Source organism: Oncorhynchus keta, unplaced genomic scaffold (assembly GCF_023373465.1).
Source record: "Oncorhynchus keta strain PuntledgeMale-10-30-2019 unplaced genomic scaffold, Oket_V2 Un_contig_13850_pilon_pilon, whole genome shotgun sequence".
NCBI lineage: Eukaryota > Metazoa > Chordata > Actinopteri > Salmoniformes > Salmonidae > Oncorhynchus > Oncorhynchus keta.
The window spans coordinates 125,257-145,061 of record NW_026278400.1 but is presented as its reverse complement, the minus strand read 5'-3'; the positions used below and the strand labels follow the sequence as shown (position 1 = coordinate 145,061).

The 19,805-nt window shown below is 47.8% G+C and overlaps 1 protein-coding gene across 1 annotated transcript in view; it reads left to right on the top strand.

Annotated features, from left to right (window-relative positions):
- LOC127918252 (calcium/calmodulin-dependent protein kinase type II subunit delta-like) overlaps positions 1-18,675 on the top strand; it is a 79,286-nt gene extending 60,611 nt beyond the window's left edge. The window contains exons 14-16 of the mRNA XM_052501561.1: positions 12,897-12,991; positions 15,874-15,936; positions 18,506-18,675. Coding sequence (XP_052357521.1) covers positions 12,897-12,991; positions 15,874-15,936; positions 18,506-18,675 — 328 coding nt within the window. The remainder of the gene's footprint in view (positions 1-12,896; positions 12,992-15,873; positions 15,937-18,505) is intronic.
- The last annotated feature ends 1,130 nt before the right edge of the window (positions 18,676-19,805 follow it).

The following is a 19,805-nucleotide window of genomic DNA, read 5'->3' as shown; positions in this document are numbered from 1 at the left end:
TCCTGCTCTGTGTTTAGGGCTAGCACTACGGGTGAGTCCTGTTCTGTGTTTAGGGCTAGCACTACGGGTGAGTCCTGCTCTGTGTTTAGGGCTAGCACTACGGGTGAGTCCTGCTCTGTGTTTAGAGCTAGCACTACGGGTGAGTCCTGCTCTGTGTTTAGGGCTAGCACTACGGGTGAGTCCTGCTCTGTGTTTAGGGCTAGCACTACGGGTGAGTCCTGCTCTGTGTTTAGGGCTAGCACTACGGGTGAGTCCTGCTCTGTGTTTAGGGCTAGCACTACGGGTGAGTCCTGCTCTGTGTTTAGGGCTAGCACTACGGGTGAGTCCTGCTCTGTGTTTAGGGCTAGCACTACGGGTGAGTCCTGCTCTGTGTTTAGGGCTAGCACTACGGGTGAGTCCTGCTCTGTGTTTAGAGCTAGCACTACGGGTGAGTCCTGCTCTGTGTTTAGGGCTAGCACTACGGGTGAGTCCTGTGAGTCCTGCTCTGTGTTTAGGGCTAGCACTACGGGTGAGTCCTGCTCTGTGTTTAGGGCTAGCACTACGGGTGAGTCCTGCTCTGTGTTTAGGGCTAGCACTACGGGTGAGTCCTGCTCTGTGTTTAGGGCTAGCACTACGGGTGAGTCCTGCTCTGTGGTTAGGGCTAGCACTACGGGTGAGTCCTGCTCTGTGTTTAGGGCTAGCACTACGGGTGAGTCCTGTTCTGTGTTTAGGGCTAGCACTACGGGTGAGTCCTGCTCTGTGTTTAGGGCTAGCACTACGGGTGAGTCCTGTTCTGTGTTTAGGGCTAGCACTACGGGTGAGTCCTGCTCTGTGTTTAGGGCTAGCACTACGGGTGAATCCTGCTCTGTGTTTAGGGCTAGCACTACGGGTGAGTCCTGCTCTGTGGTTAGGGCTAGCACTACGGGTGAGTCCTGCTCTGTGTTTAGGGCTAGCACTACGGGTGAGTCCTGCTCTGTGTTTAGGGCTAGCACACGGGTGAGTCCTGCTCTGTGTTTAGGGCTAGCACTACGGGTGAGTCCTGTTCTGTGTTTAGGGCTAGCACTACGGGTGAGTCCTGTTCTGTGTTTAGGGCTAGCACTACGGGTGAGTCCTGCTCTGTGTTTAGGGCTAGCACTACGGGTGAGTCCTGCTCTGTGTTTAGGGCTAGCACTACGGGTGAGTCCTGCTCTGTGTTTAGGGCTAGCACTACGGGTGAGTCCTGCTCTGTGTTTAGGGCTAGCACTACGGGTGAGTCCTGTTCTGTGTTTAGGGCTAGCACTACGGGTGAGTCCTGCTCTGTGTTTAGGGCTAGCACTACGGGTGAGTCCTGCTCTGTGTTTAGGGCTAGCACTACGGGTGAGTCCTGCTCTGTGTTTAGGGCTAGCACTACGGGTGAGTCCTGCTCTGTGTTTAGGGCTAGCACTACGGGTGAGTCCTGCTCTGTGTTTAGGGCTAGCACTACGGGTGAGTCCTGCTCTGTGTTTAGGGCTAGCACTACGGGTGAGTCCTGCTCTGTGTTTAGGGCTAGCACTACGGGTGAGTCCTGCTCTGTGTTTAGGGCTAGCACTACGGGTGAGTCCTGCTCTGTGTTTAGGGCTAGCACTACGGGTGAGTCCTGTTCTGTGTTTAGGGCTAGCACTACGGGTGAGTCCTGCTCTGTGTTTAGGGCTAGCACTACGGGTGAGTCCTGCTCTGTGTTTAGGGCTAGCACTACGGGTGAGTCCTGCTCTGTGTTTAGGGCTAGCACTACGGGTGAGTCCTGCTCTGTGTTTAGGGCTAGCACTACGGGTGAGTCCTGCTCTGTGTTTAGGGCTAGCACTACGGGTGAGTCCTGCTCTGTGTTTAGGGCTAGCACTACGGGTGAGTCCTGCTCTGTGTTTAGGGCTAGCACTACGGGTGAGTCCTGCTCTGTGTTTAGGGCTAGCACTACGGGTGAGTCCTGCTCTGTGTTTAGGACTAGCACTACGGGTGAGTCCTGCTCTGTGTTTAGGGCTAGCACTACGGGTGAGTCCTGCTCTGTGTTTAGGACTAGCACTACGGGTGAGTCCTGCTCTGTGTTTAGGGCTAGCACTACGGGTGAGTCCTGCTCTGTGTTTAGGGCTAGCACTACGGGTGAGTCCTGCTCTGTGTTTAGGACTAGCACTACGGGTGAGTCCTGCTCTGTGTTTAGGGCTAGCACTACGGGTGAGTCCTGCTCTGTGTTTAGGGCTAGCACTACGGGTGAGTCCTGCTCTGTGTTTAGGGCTAGCACTACGGGTGAGTCCTGCTCTGTGTTTAGGGCTAGCACTACGGGTGAGTCCTGCTCTGTGTTTAGGGCTAGCACTACGGGTGAGTCCTGCTCTGTGTTTAGGGCTAGCACTACGGGTGAGTCCTGTTCTGTGTTTAGGGCTAGCACTACGGGTGAGTCCTGTTCTGTGTTTAGGGCTAGCACTACGGGTGAGTCCTGCTCTGTGTTTAGGGCTAGCACTACGGGTGAGTCCTGTTCTGTGTTTAGGGCTAGCACTACGGGTGAGTCCTGCTCTGTGTTTAGGGCTAGCACTACGGGTGAGTCCTGCTCTGTGTTTAGGGCTAGCACTACGGGTGAGTCCTGCTCTGTGTTTAGGGCTAGCACTACGGGTGAGTCCTGCTCTGTGTTTAGGGCTAGCACTACGGGTGAGTCCTGCTCTGTGTTTAGGGCTAGCACTACGGGTGAGTCCTGCTCTGTGTTTAGGGCTAGCACTACGGGTGAGTCCTGCTCTGTGTTTAGGGCTAGCACTACGGGTGAGTCCTGCTCTGTGTTTAGGACTAGCACTACGGGTGAGTCCTGCTCTGTGTTTAGGACTAGCACTACGGGTGAGTCCTGCTCTGTGTTTAGGACTAGCACTACGGGTGAGTCCTGCTCTGTGTTTAGGACTAGCACTACGGGTGAGTCCTGCTCTGTGTTTAGGGCTAGCACTACGGGTGAGTCCTGCTCTGTGTTTAGGACTAGCACTACGGGTGAGTCCTGCTCTGTGTTTAGGGCTAGCACTACGGGTGAGTCCTGCTCTGTGTTTAGGACTAGCACTACGGGTGAGTCCTGCTCTGTGTTTAGGGCTAGCACTACGGGTGAGTCCTGCTCTGTGTTTAGGGCTAGCACTACGGGTGAGTCCTGCTCTGTGTTTAGGGCTAGCACTACGGGTGAGTCCTGCTCTGTGTTTAGGGCTAGCACTACGGGTGAGTCCTGCTCTGTGTTTAGGGCTAGCACTACGGGTGAGTCCTGTTCTGTGTTTAGGGCTAGCACTACGGGTGAGTCCTGCTCTGTGTTTAGGGCTAGCACTACGGGTGAGTCCTGTTCTGTGTTTAGGGCTAGCACTACGGGTGAGTCCTGTTCTGTGTTTAGGGCTAGCACTACGGGTGAGTCCTGCTCTGTGTTTAGGGCTAGCACTACGGGTGAGTCCTGCTCTGTGTTTAGGGCTAGCACTACGGGTGAGTCCTGCTCTGTGTTTAGGGCTAGCACTACGGGTGAGTCCTGCTCTGTGTTTAGGGCTAGCACTACGGGTGAGTCCTGCTCTGTGTTTAGGACTAGCACTACGGGTGAGTCCTGCTCTGTGTTTAGGGCTAGCACTACGGGTGAGTCCTGCTCTGTGTTTAGGGCTAGCACTACGGGTGAGTCCTGCTCTGTGTTTAGGGCTAGCACTACGGGTGAGTCCTGTTCTGTGTTTAGGGCTAGCACTACGGGTGAGTCCTGCTCTGTGTTTAGGGCTAGCACTACGGGTGAGTCCTGCTCTGTGTTTAGGGCTAGCACTACGGGTGAGTCCTGCTCTGTGTTTAGGGCTAGCACTACGGGTGAGTCCTGCTCTGTGTTTAGGGCTAGCACTACGGGTGAGTCCTGCTCTGTGTTTAGGGCTAGCACTACGGGTGAGTCCTGCTCTGTGTTTAGGGCTAGCACTACGGGTGAATCCTGCTCTGTCTGTGTGTTTAGAGCTAGCACTACGGGTGAGTCCTGCTCTGTCTGTGTGTGTTTAGGGCCAGCACTACAGGTGAGTCCTGTTCTGTCTGTGTGTTTAGAGCTAGCACTACGCGTGAGTCCTGTTCTGTCTGTGTGTGTTTAGGGCTAGCACTACGCGTGAGTCCTGCTCTGTCTGTGTGTTTAGGGCTAGCACTACGGGTGAGTCCTGCTCTGTGTTTAGGGCTAGCACTACGGGTGAGTCCTGCTCTGTGTTTAGGGCTAGCACTACGGGTGAGTCCTGCTCTGTGTTTAGGGCTAGCACTACGGGTGAGTCCTGCTCTGTGTTTAGGACTAGCACTACGGGTGAGTCCTGCTCTGTGTTTAGGGCTAGCACTACGGGTGAGTCCTGCTCTGTGTTTAGGGCTAGCACTACGGGTGAGTCCTGCTCTGTGTTTAGGGCTAGCACTACGGGTGAGTCCTGTTCTGTGTTTAGGGCTAGCACTACGGGTGAGTCCTGCTCTGTGTTTAGGGCTAGCACTACGGGTGAGTCCTGCTCTGTGTTTAGGGCTAGCACTACGGGTGAGTCCTGCTCTGTGTTTAGGGCTAGCACTACGGGTGAGTCCTGCTCTGTGTTTAGGGCTAGCACTACGGGTGAGTCCTGCTCTGTGTTTAGGGCTAGCACTACGGGTGAGTCCTGCTCTGTGTTTAGGGCTAGCACTACGGGTGAATCCTGCTCTGTCTGTGTGTTTAGAGCTAGCACTACGGGTGAGTCCTGCTCTGTCTGTGTGTGTTTAGGGCCAGCACTACAGGTGAGTCCTGTTCTGTCTGTGTGTTTAGAGCTAGCACTACGCGTGAGTCCTGTTCTGTCTGTGTGTGTTTAGGGCTAGCACTACGCGTGAGTCCTGCTCTGTCTGTGTGTTTAGGGCTAGCACTACGGGTGAGTCCTGCTCTGTGTTTAGGGCTAGCACTACGGGTGAGTCCTGCTCTGTGTTTAGGGCTAGCACTACGGGTGAGTCCTGCTCTGTGTTTAGGGCTAGCACTACGGGTGAGTCCTGCTCTGTGTTTAGGACTAGCACTACGGGTGAGTCCTGCTCTGTGTTTAGGGCTAGCACTACGGGTGAGTCCTGCTCTGTGTTTAGGGCTAGCACTACGGGTGAGTCCTGCTCTGTGTTTAGGGCTAGCACTACGGGTGAGTCCTGTTCTGTGTTTAGGGCTAGCACTACGGGTGAGTCCTGCTCTGTGTTTAGGGCTAGCACTACGGGTGAGTCCTGCTCTGTGTTTAGGGCTAGCACTACGGGTGAGTCCTGCTCTGTGTTTAGGGCTAGCACTACGGGTGAGTCCTGCTCTGTGTTTAGGGCTAGCACTACGGGTGAGTCCTGCTCTGTGTTTAGGGCTAGCACTACGGGTGAGTCCTGCTCTGTGTTTAGGGCTAGCACTACGGGTGAATCCTGCTCTGTCTGTGTGTTTAGAGCTAGCACTACGGGTGAGTCCTGCTCTGTCTGTGTGTGTTTAGGGCCAGCACTACAGGTGAGTCCTGTTCTGTCTGTGTGTTTAGAGCTAGCACTACGCGTGAGTCCTGTTCTGTCTGTGTGTGTTTAGGGCTAGCACTACGCGTGAGTCCTGCTCTGTCTGTGTGTTTAGGGCTAGCACTACGGGTGAGTCCTGCTCTGTGTTTAGGGCTAGCACTACGGGTGAGTCCTGCTCTGTGTTTAGGGCTAGCACTACGGGTGAGTCCTGCTCTGTGTTTAGGGCTAGCACTACGGGTGAGTCCTGCTCTGTGTTTAGGACTAGCACTACGGGTGAGTCCTGCTCTGTGTTTAGGGCTAGCACTACGGGTGAGTCCTGCTCTGTGTTTAGGGCTAGCACTACGGGTGAGTCCTGCTCTGTGTTTAGGGCTAGCACTACGGGTGAGTCCTGTTCTGTGTTTAGGGCTAGCACTACGGGTGAGTCCTGCTCTGTGTTTAGGGCTAGCACTACGGGTGAGTCCTGCTCTGTGTTTAGGGCTAGCACTACGGGTGAGTCCTGCTCTGTGTTTAGGGCTAGCACTACGGGTGAGTCCTGCTCTGTGTTTAGGGCTAGCACTACGGGTGAGTCCTGCTCTGTGTTTAGGGCTAGCACTACGGGTGAGTCCTGCTCTGTGTTTAGGGCTAGCACTACGGGTGAATCCTGCTCTGTCTGTGTGTTTAGAGCTAGCACTACGGGTGAGTCCTGCTCTGTCTGTGTGTGTTTAGGGCCAGCACTACAGGTGAGTCCTGTTCTGTCTGTGTGTTTAGAGCTAGCACTACGCGTGAGTCCTGTTCTGTCTGTGTGTGTTTAGGGCTAGCACTACGCGTGAGTCCTGCTCTGTCTGTGTGTTTAGGGCTAGCACTACGGGTGAGTCCTGCTCTGTGTTTAGGGCTAGCACTACGGGTGAGTCCTGCTCTGTGTTTAGGGCTAGCACTACGGGTGAGTCCTGCTCTGTGTTTAGGGCTAGCACTACGGGTGAGTCCTGCTCTGTGTTTAGGACTAGCACTACGGGTGAGTCCTGCTCTGTGTTTAGGGCTAGCACTACGGGTGAGTCATGCTCTGTGTTTAGGGCTAGCACTACGGGTGAGTCCTGCTCTGTGTTTAGGGCTAGCACTACGGGTGAGTCCTGTTCTGTGTTTAGGGCTAGCACTACGGGTGAGTCCTGCTCTGTGTTTAGGGCTAGCACTACGGGTGAGTCCTGCTCTGTGTTTAGGGCTAGCACTACGGGTGAGTCCTGCTCTGTGTTTAGGGCTAGCACTACGGGTGAGTCCTGCTCTGTGTTTAGGGCTAGCACTACGGGTGAGTCCTGCTCTGTGTTTAGGGCTAGCACTACGGGTGAGTCCTGCTCTGTGTTTAGGGCTAGCACTACGGGTGAATCCTGCTCTGTCTGTGTGTTTAGAGCTAGCACTACGGGTGAGTCCTGCTCTGTCTGTGTGTGTTTAGGGCCAGCACTACAGGTGAGTCCTGTTCTGTCTGTGTGTTTAGAGCTAGCACTACGCGTGAGTCCTGTTCTGTCTGTGTGTGTTTAGGGCTAGCACTACGCGTGAGTCCTGCTCTGTCTGTGTGTTTAGGGCTAGCACTACGCGTGAGTCCTGCTCTGTCTGTGTGTTTAGGGCTAGCACTACGCGTGAGGCCTGCTCTGTCTGTGTGTGTTTAGGGCTAGCACTACGCGTGAGTCCTGCTTTGTCTGTGTGTGTTTAGGGCTAGCACTACGGGTGAGTCCTGCTCTGTCTGTGTGTTTAGGGCTAGCACTACGGGTGAGTCCTGCTCTGTCTGTGTGTTTAGAACTAGCACTACGGGTGAGTCCTGCTCTGTCTGTGTGTTTAGGGCTAGCACTACGCGTGAGTCCTGCTCTGTCTGTGTGTTTAGGGCTAGCACTACGTGTGAGTCCTGCTCTGTCTGTGTGTGTTTAGGGCTAGCACTACGGATGAGTCCTGTTCTGTCTGTGTGTGTTTAGGGCTAGCACTACGCGTGAGTCCTGCTCTGTCTGTGTTTTTAGGGCTAGCACTACGTGTGAGTCCTGTTCTGTCTGTGTGTGTTTAGGGCTAGCACTACGCGTGAGTCCTGCTCTGTCTGTGTTTTTAGGGCTAGCACTACGTGTGAGTCCTGCTCTGTCTGTGTGTGTTTAGGGCTATCACTACGCGTGAGTCCTGTTCTGTCTGTGTGTGTTTAGTGCTAGCACTACGGGTGAGTCCTGCTCTGTCTGTGTGTTTAGGGCTAGCACTACGCGTGAGTCCTGCTCTGTCTGTGTGTTTAGGGCTAGCACTACGTGTGAGTCCTGCTCTGTCTGTGTGTGTTTAGGGCTAGCACTACGCGTGAGTCCTGTTCTGTCTGTGTGTGTGTTTAGAGCTAGCACTACGCGTGAGTCCTGCTCTGTCTGTGTGTTTAGAGCTAGCACTACGGGTGAGTCCTGCTCTGTCTGTGTGTTTATGGCTAGCACTACGCGTGAATCCTGCTCTGTGTGTGTGTTTAGGGCTAGCACTATGCGTGAGTCCTGCTCTGTCTGTGTGTGTTTAGGGCTAGCACTACGCGTGAGTCCTGCTCTGTCTGTGTGTGTTTAGGGCTAGCACTACGCAGGAGTCCTGCTCTGTCTGTGTGTGTTTAGAGCTAGCACTACGCAGGAGTCCTGCTCTGTCTGTGTGTGTTTAGGGCTAGCACTACGCGTGAGTCCTGCTCTGTCTGTGTGTGTTTAGGGCTAGCACTACGCGTGAGTCCTGCTCTGTCTGTGTGTGTTTAGGGCTAGCACTACGGGTGAGTCCTGCTCTGTCTGTGTGTGTTTAGGGCTAGCACTACGCGTGCTCTGTCTGTGTGTGTGTTTAGGGCTAGCACTACGCGTGAGTCCTGCTCTGTCTGTGTGTGTTTAGGGCTAGCACTACGGGTGAGTCCTGCTCTGTCTGTGTGTGTTTAGGGCTAGCACTACGCGTGACTCCTGCTCTGTCTGTGTGTGTTTAGAGCTAGCACTACGCGTGAGTCCTGCTCTGTCTGTGTGTGTTTAGGGCTAGCACTACGCGTGAGTCCTGCTCTGTCTGTGTGTGTTTAGAGCTAGCACTACGGGTGAGTCCTGCTCTGTCTGTGTGTGTTTAGGGCTATCACTACGCGTGAGTCCTGCTCTGTCTGTTCGTTTAGGGCTAGCACTACGGGTGAGTCCTGCTCTGTCTGTGTGTGTTTAGGGCTAGCACTACGGGTGAGTCCTGCTCTGTGTGTGTGTTTAGAGCTAGCACTACGCGTGAGTCCTGCTCTGTCTGTGTGTGTTTAGAGCTAGCACTACGGGTGAATCCTGCTCTGTCTGTGTGTTTAGAGCTAGCACTACGGGTGAGTCCTGCTCTGTCTGTGTGTGTTTAGGGCTAGCACTACGGGTGAGTCCTGTTCTGTCTGTGTGTTTAGAGCTAGCACTACGCGTGAGTCCTGTTCTGTCTGTGTGTGTTTAGGGCTAGCACTACGCGTGAGTCCTGTTCTGTCTGTGTGTTTAGGGCTAGCACTACGCGTGAGTCCTGCTCTGTCTGTGTGTTTAGGGCTAGCACTACGCGTGAGTCCTGCTCTGTCTGTGTGTGTTTAGGGCTAGCACTACGCGTGAGTCCTGCTTTGTCTGTGTGTGTTTAGGGCGAGCACTACGGGTGAGTCCTGCTCTGTCTGTGTGTTTAGGGCTAGCACTACGGGTGAGTCCTGCTCTGTCTGTGTGTTTAGAACTAGCACTACGGGTGAGTCCTGCTCTGTCTGTGTGTTTAGGGCTAGCACTACGCGTGAGTCCTGCTCTGTCTGTGTGTTTAGGGCTAGCACTACGTGTGAGTCCTGCTCTGTCTGTGTGTGTTTAGGGCTAGCACTACGGGTGAGTCCTGTTCTGTCTGTGTGTGTTTAGGGCTAGCACTACGGGTGAGTCCTGCTCTGTCTGTGTGTGTTTAGGGCTAGCACTACGGGTGAGTCCTGCTCTGTCTGTGTGTGTTTAGGGCTATCACTACGCGTGAGTCCTGTTCTGTCTGTGTGTGTTTAGGGCTAGCACTACAGGTGAGTCCTGCTCTGTCTGTGTGTTTAGGGCTAGCACTACGCGTGAGTCCTGCTCTGTCTGTGTGTTTAGGGCTAGCACTACGTGTGAGTCCTGCTCTGTCTGTGTGTGTTTAGGGCTAGCACTACGCGTGAGTCCTGTTCTGTCTGTGTGTGTGTTTAGAGCTAGCACTACGCGTGAGTCCTGTTCTGTCTGTGTGTTTAGAGCTAGCACTACGGGTGAGTCCTGCTCTGTCTGTGTGTTTATGGCTAGCACTACGCGTGAGTCCTGCTCTGTGTGTGTGTTTAGGGCTAGCACTACGCGTGAGTCCTGCTCTGTCTGTGTGTGTTTAGGGCTAGCACTACGCGTGAGTCCTGCTCTGTCTGTGTGTTTAGGGCTAGCACTACGGGTGAGTCCTGCTCTGTCGGTGTGTGTTTAGGGCTAGCACTACGCGTGAGTCCTGCTCTGTCTGTGTGTTTAGGGCTAGCACTACGCGTGAGTCCTGCTCTGTCTGTGTGTGTTTAGGGCTAGCACTACGCAGGAGTCCTGCTCTGTCTGTGTGTGTTTAGGGCTAGCACTACGCGTGAGTCCTCCTCTGTCTGTGTGTGTTTAGGGCTAGCACTACGGGTGAGTCCTGCTCTGTCTGTGTGTGTTTAGGGCTAGCACTACGCATGCTCTGTCTGTGTGTGTGTTTAGGGCTAGCACTACGCGTGAGTCCTGCTCTGTCTGTGTGTGTTTAGGGCTAGCACTACGGGTGAGTCCTGCTCTGTCTGTGTGTGTTTAGGGCTAGCACTACGCGTGCTCTGTCTGTGTGTGTGTTTAGGGCTAGCACTACGTGTGAGTCCTGCTCTGTCTGTGTGTTTAGGGCTAGCACTACGTGTGAGTCCTGCTCTGTCTGTGTGTGTTTAGGGCTAGTTCACTCTATAGGGAATAGGGATCTGGTCACTAGAAGTTCACAATATAGGGAATAGGGCTCTGGTCACTAGTAGTTCACTATATAGGGAATAGGCCTCTGGTCACTAGTAGTTCACAATATAGGGAATAGGGCTCTGCTCACTAGTAGTTCATTATATAGGGAATAGGGCTCTGCTCACTAGTAGTTCATTATATAGGGAATAGGGCTCTGGTCACTAGTAGTTCACTATATAGGGAATAGGCCTCTGGTCACTAGTAGTTCACAATATAGGGAATAGGGCTCTGGTCACTAGTAGTTCACTATATAGGGAATAGGGCTCTGGTCACTAGTAGTTCACTATATAGGGAATAGGCCTCTGGTCACTAGTAGTTCACAATATAGGGAATAGGGCTCTGGTCACTAGTAGTTCACAATATAGGGAATAGGGCTCTGGTCACTAGTAGTGCACTATATAGGGAATAGGGCTCTGGTCACTAGTATTTAATTATATAGGGAATAGGGCTCTGGTCACTAGTAGTACCTCTATATAGGGAATAGGGCTCTGGTCACTAGTAGTTCATTATATAGGGAATAGGGCTCTGGTCACTAGTACACTATATAGGGAATAGGGCTCTGGTCACTAGTACACTATATAGGGAATAGGGCTCTGGTCGCTATTACACTATATAGGGAATAGGGCTCTGGTCTATAGTAGTTCACTATATAGGGAATAGGGCTCTGGTCACTAGTAGTTCACTATATAGGGAATAGGGCTCTGGTCACTAGTAGTTCACTATATAGGGAATAGGGCTCTGGTCACTAGTAGTTCACAATATAGGGAATAGGGCTCTGGTCACTAGTAGTTCACTATATAGGGAATAGGGCTCTGGTCACTAGTAGTTCACTATATAGGGAATAGGGCTCTGGTCACTAGTAGTTCATTATATAGGGAATAGGGCTCTGGTCACTAGTAGTTCACTATATAGAGAATAGGGCTCTGGTCACTAGTAGTTCATTATATAGGGAATAGGGCTCTGGTCACTAGTAGTTCACTATATAGGGAATAGGGCTCTGGTCACTAGTAGTTCATTATATAGGGAATAGGGCTCTGGTCACTAGTAGTTCACTATATAGGGAATAGGGCTCTGGTCACTAGTAGTTCATTATATAGGGAATAGGGCTCTGGTCACTAGAAGTTCACAATATAGAGAATAGGGCTCTGGTCTATAGTAGTTCACTATATAGGGAATAGGGCTCTGGTCTATAGTAGTTCACTATATAGAGAATAGGGCTCTGGTCACTAGTAGTTCACTATATAGAGAATAGGGCTCTGGTCACTAGTACACTATATAGGGAATAGGGCTCTGGTCTATAGTAGTTCACTATATAGGGAATAGGGCTCTGGTCACTAGTAGTTCATTATATAGGGAATAGGGCTCTGGTCACTAGTAGTTCACTATATAGGGAATAGGGCTCTGGTCACTAGTAGTTCACTATATAGGGAATAGGGCTCTGGTCACTAGTAGTTCACTATATAGGGAATAGGGCTCTGGTCACTAGTAGTTCATTATATAGGGAATAGGGCTCTGGTCACTAGTAGTTCACTATATAGGGAATAGGGCTCTGGTCACTAGTAGTTCATTATATAGGGAATAGGGCTCTGGTCACTAGTAGTTCATTATATAGGGAATAGGGCTCTGGTCTATAGTAGTTCACTATATAGGGAATAGGGCTCTGGTCTATAGTAGTTCACTATATAGGGAATAGGGCTCTGGTCACTAGTAGTTCATTATATAGGGAATAGGGCTCTGGTCACTAGTACACTATATAGGGAATAGGGCTCTGGTCACTAGTAGTTCATTATATAGGGAATAGGGCTCTGGTCACTAGTTGTTCACTATATAGAGAATAGGGCTCTGGTCACTAGTACACTATATAGGGAATAGGGCTCTGGTCTATAGTAGTTCACTATATAGGGAATAGGGCTCTGGTCACTATTAGTTCACTATATAGGGAATAGGGCTCTGGTCACCAGTAGTTCACTATATAGGGAATAGGACTCTGGTCACTAGTACACTATATAGGGAATAGGACTCTGGTCACTAGTACACTATATAGGGAATAGGACTCTGGTCACTAGTACACTATATAGGGAATAGGACTCTGGTCACTAGTACACTATATAGGGAATAGGGCTCTGGTCACTAGTACACTATATAGGGAATAGGGCTCTGGTCACTAGTTCACTATATAGGGAATAGGACTCTGGTCACTAGTTCACTATATAGGGAATAGGGCTCTGGTCACTATTAGTTCACTATATAGGGAATAGGACTCTGGTCACTATTAGTTCACTATATAGGGAATAGGGCTCTGGTCACTAGTAGTTCACTATATAGGGAATAGGGCTCTGGTCACTATTAGTTCACTATATAGGGAATAGGGCTCTGGTCACTAGTAGTTCACTATATAGGGAATAGGGCTCTGGTCACTAGTAGTTCACTATATAGGGAATAGGGCTCTGGTCAATAGTAGTTCACTATATAGGGAACAGGGCTCTGGTCACTATTAGTTCACTATATAGGGAATAGGGCGCCACATGGGACTCAGCCTGTGTTTGTTTCCAACAGGAAGCTCTGTGATCCTGGTCTGACGTCGTTTGAACCAGAAGCTCTGGGGAACCTGGTAGAGGGACATGACTTCCATCGCTTCTACTTCGACAACGGTAACACATCCATCAGTCATTTAGAAGATACACTTATTGATTAGTAGAGGTATTGATTAGTAGAGTTATTGATTAGTAGAGGTATTGATTAGTAGAGGTATTGATTAGTAGAGGTATTGATTAGTAGAGGTATTGATTAGTAGAGGTATTGATTAGTAGAGGTATTGATTAGCAGAGGTATTGATTAGTAGAGGTATTGATTAGTAGAGGTATTGATTAGTAGAGGTATTGATTAGTAGAGTTATTGATTAGTAGAGGTATTGATTAGTAGAGGTATTGATTAGTAGAGGTATTGATTAGTAGAGGTATTGATTAGTAGAGATATTGATTAGTAGAGGTATTGATTAGTAGAGGTATTGATTAGTAGAGGTATTGATTAGCAGAGGTATTGATTAGTAGAGGTATTGATTAGTAGAGGTATTGATTAGTAGAGTTATTGATTAGTAGAGGTATTGATTAGTAGAGTTATTGATTAGTAGAGTTATTGATTAGTAGAGGTATTGATTAGCAGAGGTATTGATTAGTAGAGGTATTGATTAGTAGAGGTATTGATTAGTAGAGGTATTGAGCAACTATTTATTAGTGTAGGTTTTGATCAGCTATTGATTAGTAGATTTATTGATTAGTAGAGGTATTGATTAGTAGAGTTATTGATTAGTAGAGTTATTGATTAGTAGAGGTATTGATTAGTAGAGGTATTGATTAGTAGAGGTATTGATTAGTAGAGGTATTGATTAGTAGAGTTATTGATTAGTAGAGGTATTGATTAGTAGAGGTATTGATTAGTAGAGGTATTGATTAGTAGAGGTATTGATTAGTAGAGGTATTGATTAGTAGAGGTATTGATTAGTAGAGGTATTGATTAGTAGAGGTATTGATTAGCAGAGGTATTGATTAGTAGAGGTATTGATTAGTAGAGGTATTGATTAGTAGAGGTATTGATTAGTAGAGTTATTGATTAGTAGAGGTATTGATTAGTAGAGGTATTGATTAGTAGAGGTATTGATTAGTAGAGGTATTGATTAGTAGAGATATTGATTAGTAGAGGTATTGATTAGTAGAGGTATTGATTAGTAGAGGTATTGATTAGCAGAGGTATTGATTAGTAGAGGTATTGATTAGTAGAGGTATTGATTAGTAGAGGTATTGATTAGTAGAGTTATTGATTAGTAGAGGTATTGATTAGTAGAGTTATTGATTAGTAGAGTTATTGATTAGTAGAGGTATTGATTAGCAGAGGTATTGATTAGTAGAGGTATTGATTAGTAGAGGTATTGATTAGTAGAGGTATTGAGCAACTATTTATTAGTGTAGGTTTTGATCAGCTATTGATTAGTAGATTTATTGATTAGTAGAGGTATTGATTAGTAGAGTTATTGATTAGTAGAGTTATTGATTAGTAGAGGTATTGATTAGTAGAGTTATTGATTAGTAGAGGTATTGATTAGTAGAGTTATTGATTAGTAGAGTTATTGATTAGTAGAGGTATTGATTAGTAGAGTTATTGATTAGTAGAGGTATTGATTAGTAGAGGTATTGATTAGTAGAGGTATTGATTAGTAGAGGTATTGATTAGTAGAGGTATTGATTAGTAGAGGTATTGATTAGTAGAGGTATTGATTAGTAGAGTTATTGATTAGTAGAGGTATTGATTAGTAGAGTTATTGATTAGTAGAGTTATTGATTAGCAGAGGTATTGATTAGTAGAGGTATTGATTAGTAGAGGTATTGATTAGTAGAGGTATTGAGCAACTATTTATTAGTGTAGGTTTTGATCAGCTATTGATTAGTAGATTTATTGATTAGTAGAGGTATTGATTAGTAGAGGTATTGATTAGTAGAGGTATTGATTAGTAGAGGTATTGATTAGTAGAGTTATTGATTAGTAGAGTTATTGATTAGTAGAGGTATTGATTAGTAGAGTTATTGATTAGTAGAGTTATTGATTAGTAGAGGTATTGATTAGTTGAGTTATTGATTAGTAGAGTTATTGATTAGTAGAGGTATTGATTAGCAGAGGTATTGATTAGTAGAGGTATTGATTAGTAGAGGTATTGATTAGTAGAGGTATTGAGCAACTATTTATTAGTGTAGGTTTTGATCAGCTATTGATTAGTAGATTTATTGATTAGTAGAGGTATTGATTAGTAGAGGTATTGATTAGTAGAGGTATTGATTAGTAGAGGTATTGATTAGTAGAGGTATTGAGCGACTATTTATTAGTGTAGGTTTTGATCAGCTATTGATTAGTATAGGTATGATCAGCTATTGATTAGTATAGGTATGGTCAGCTATTGATTAGTATAGATATTGATCAGCTATTAATTAGAGGTATTGATCAGCTATTGAGTAGTATGTATTGATTCGTATAGGTATTGATTAGCAATTCATTAGTAGATGTGTTGATCAGCTATGCATTAGTAGAGGTATTGATTAGCTATTCATTAATAGAGGTATTGGAAGTAGAGGTATTGATTAGCTATTGATTAATAGAGTTGTTGATTAGCTATTGATTAATAGAAGTATTGATTAGCTATTTATTAGTAGACGTATTGATTAGTAGAGGTATCAATTTGCTATTGATTACTATAGGTATTGATTAGCTATTTATTCATCGGGGTATTCATTAGTAGAGGTAATGATTCGAATTTGTATTGATTAGCAGATTTATCGATTAGTAGAGGTATTGATCAGCTATGGATTAGTAGATGTATTGATTGGTAGAATTTATGAATCAGATATTGATTTGTAGTTATTGATTAGCTATTGATGAATAGTTATATCCGTTTGTGTCTGTTACTGAGAACTACAACTCCCACTAGCTAACTAAGGCCTGTCTGTCTCTCTCTCCATCTCCCTCGTCCTTCCCCTTCTCTTTCCAGCCCTGTCTAAAGGGAGCAAGCCGGTGCACACCATCCTCCTCAACCCTCACGTCCATCTGATAGGTAGGAAATCAGCCATTTCTAATTATTATAACAATAATATAATAATATATATGCCATTTAGCAGACGCTTTTATCAAAAGCAACTAAGATGAATGTGTGCATATATTTTCCATATGGTTGGCCCTGGGAATTGAACCCACTATCCTGGTATTGCAAGCACCATGATTTACCAACTGAACATTATGTTGATTTTTCTGGGCTATGTTTTGTAATGTAATCTTGTTTCTGGTTGGTATTCAAATATACACTGTATGTACATATCAATTCCAGTCAGAAACTAGACCAGATCCAAATGTCCCATTCCAAATGTCCCATTCCAAATGTCCCATTCCAAATTTCCCATTCCAAATGTCCCATTCCAAATGTCCCATTCCAAATTTCCCATTCCAAATGTCCCATTCCAAATGTCCCATTCCAAATGTCCCATTCCAAATTTCCCATTCCAAATGTCCCATTCCAAATTTCCCATTCCAAATGTCCCATTCCAAATGTCCCATTCCAAATGTCCCATTCCAAATTTCCCATTCCAAATGTCCCATTCCAAATGTCCCATTCCAAATGTCCCATTCCAAATTTCCCATTCTAAATTTCCCATTCTAAATGTCCCATTCCAAATGTCCCATTCCAAATTCCGAATTCCGGTGTACTTCCTGGATTGAATCAAGATGGACGCCAACCCCCTGGTACTTATGGTGCGGCAGGGTAGCCTAGTGGTTAGAGTGTTACCTGTCGTTCTGCCCCTGAAAAGGCAGTTAACCCCACTGTTCCTAGACCAGTTAACCCCACTGTTCCTAGACCAGTTAACCCCACTGTTCCTAGACCAGTTAACCCCACTGTTCCTAGACCAGTTAACCCGAATGTTCCTAGACCAGTTAACCCACTGTTCCTAGACCAGTTAACCCACTGTTCCTAGACCAGTTAACCCACTGTTCCTAGACCAGTTACCCCACTGTTCCAAGACCAGTTAACCCCACTGTTCCTAGACCAGTTAACCCCACTGTTCCTAGACCAGTTAACCCCACTGTTCCTAGACCAGTTAACCCACTGTTCCTAGACCAGTTAACCCCACTGTTCCTAGACCAGTTAACCCACTGTTCCTAGACCAGTTAACCCCACTGTTCCTAGACCAGTTAACCCCACTGTTCCTAGACCAGTTAACCCCACTGTTCCTAGACCAGTTAACCCCACTGTTCCTAGGCCAGTTAACCCACTGTTCCTAGACCAGTTAACCCCACTGTTCCTAGACCAGTTAACCTACTGTTCCTAGACCAGTTAACCCCACTGTTCCTAGACCAGTTAACCCACTGTTCCTAGACCAGTTAACCCCACTGTTCCTAGACCAGTTAACCCCACTGTTCCTAGACCAGTTAACCCCACTGTTCCTAGGCCAGTTAACCCCACTGTTCCTAGACCAGTTAACCCCACTGTTCCTAGACCAGTTAACCCCACTGTTCCTAGACCAGTTAACCCCACTGTTCCTAGACCAGTTAACCCACTGTTCCTAGACCAGCTAACCCACTGTTCCTAGACCAGTCAACCCCACTGTTCCTAGACCAGTCAACCCCACTGTTCCTAGACCAGTCAACCCCACTGTTCCTAGACCAGTCAACCCCACTGTTCCTAGACCAGTCAACCCCACTGTTCCTAGACCAGTCAACCCCACTGTTCCTAGACCAGTCAACCCCACTGTTCCTAGACCAGTTAACCCACCGTTCCTAGACCAGTTAACCCACTGTTCCTAGACCAGTTAACCCCACTGTTCCTAGACCAGTTAACCCACTGTTCCTAGACCAGTCAACCCCACTGTTCCTAGACCAGTCAACCCCACTGTTCCTAGACCAGTTAACCCCACTGTTCCTAGACCAGTTAACCCACTGTTCCTAGACCAGTTAACCCACTGTTCCTAGACCAGTCAACCCCACTGTTCCTAGACCAGTTAACCCCACTGTTCCTAGACCAGTTAACCCCACTGTTCCTAGACCAGTTAACCCCACTGTTCCTAGACCAGTCAACCCACTGTTCCTAGACCAGTTAACCCACTGTTCCTAGACCAGTCAACCCCACTGTTCCTAGACCAGTTAACCCCACTGTTCCTAGACCAGTTAACCCCACTGTTCCTAGGCCAGTCAACCCCACTGTTCCTAGACCAGTTAACCCACTGTTCCTAGACCAGTTAACCCCACTGTTCCTAGACCAGTCAACCCCACTGTTCCTAGACCAGTTAACCCCACTGTTCCTAGACCAGTTAACCCCACTGTTCCTAGACCAGTTAACCCCACTGTTCCTAGACCAGTTAACCCCACTGTTCCTAGACCAGTTAACCCCACTGTTCCTAGACCAGTCAACCCCACTGTTCCTAGACCAGTCAACCCCACTGTTCCTAGACCAGTTAACCCCACTGTTCCTAGGCCGTCATTGAAAATAAGAATGTGTTCTTAACTGACTTGCCTGGTTAAATAAAGGTTAAATAAAGGTTAAATAAAGGTTAAATAAAGGTTAAGATGTACAATGTGTTTTACGATGTTGCCGTGAAACAAGGAGAGGTGAACTAATGAGAAGGTCTATCTAGCGGAGAACGCTGCGTGCATCGCCTACATCCGCCTGAGCCAGTACATGGACGCGGGGGGGATGCCTCGCACCATGCAGTCTGAGGAGACCCGCGTCTGGCATCGCAGAGAGGGAAAGTGGCAGAACATACACTTCCACCGCTCGGGCTCGCCCAGCGTACCATCCCAGTAAGAAACAGACGTTAATCAATGAATTCATGTATTAATTATAGTGATTATGAATAAACCGATATCAGAACATACACTTCCACCACTCTGTGGTGTCCAGTCTAGACTACCTTCCCAGTCTGTAGTGTCCAGTCTAGACTACCTTCCCAGTCTGTAGTGTCCAGTCTAGACTACCTTCCCAGTCTGTAGTGTCCAGTCTAGACTACCTTCCCAGTCTGTAGTGTCCAGTCTAGACTACCTTCCCAGTCTGTAGTGTCCAGTCTAGACTACCTTCCCAGTCTGTAGTGTCCAGTCTAGACTACCTTCCCAGTCTGTAGTGTCCAGTCTAGACTACCTTCCCAGTCTGTAGTGTCCAGTCTAGACTACCTTCCCAGTCTGTAGTGTCCAGTCTAGACTACCTTCCCAGTCTGTGGTGTCCAGTCTAGACTACCTTCCCAGTCTGTAGTGTCCAGTCTAGACTACCTTCCCAGTCTGTGGTGTCCAGTCTAGACTACCTTCTCAGTCTGTAGTGTCCAGTCTAGACTGTTCCAGTCTGTAGTCCAGTCTAGACTACCTTCCCAGTCTGTGGTGTCCAGTCTAGACTACCTTCCCTGTCTGTAGTGTCCAGTCTAGACTACCTTCTCAGTCTGTAGTGTCCAGTCTAGACTACCTTCCCAGTCTGTAGTGTCCAGTCTAGACTACCTTCCCAGTCTGTAGTGTCCAGTCTAGACTACCTTCCCAGTCTGTAGTGTCCAGTCTAGACTACCTTCTCAGTCTGTAGTGTCCAGTCTAGACTACCTTCCCAGTCTGTAGTGTCCAGTCTAGACTACCTTCCCAGTCTGTAGTGTCCAGTCTAGACTACCTTCCCAGTCTGTAGTGTCCAGTCTAGACTACCTTCTCAGTCTGTAGTGTCCAGTCTAGACTACCTTCCCAGTCTGTAGTGTCCAGTCTAGACTACCTTCCCAGTCTGTAGTGTCCAGTCTAGACTACCTTCCCAGTCTGTAGTGTCCAGTCTAGACTACGTTCCCAGTCTGTAGTGTCCAGTCTAGACTACCTTCCCAGTCTGTAGTGTCCAGTCTAGACTACCTTCCCAGTCTGTAGTGTCCAGTCTAGACTACCTTCCCAGTCTGTAGTGTCCAGTCTAGACTACCTTCC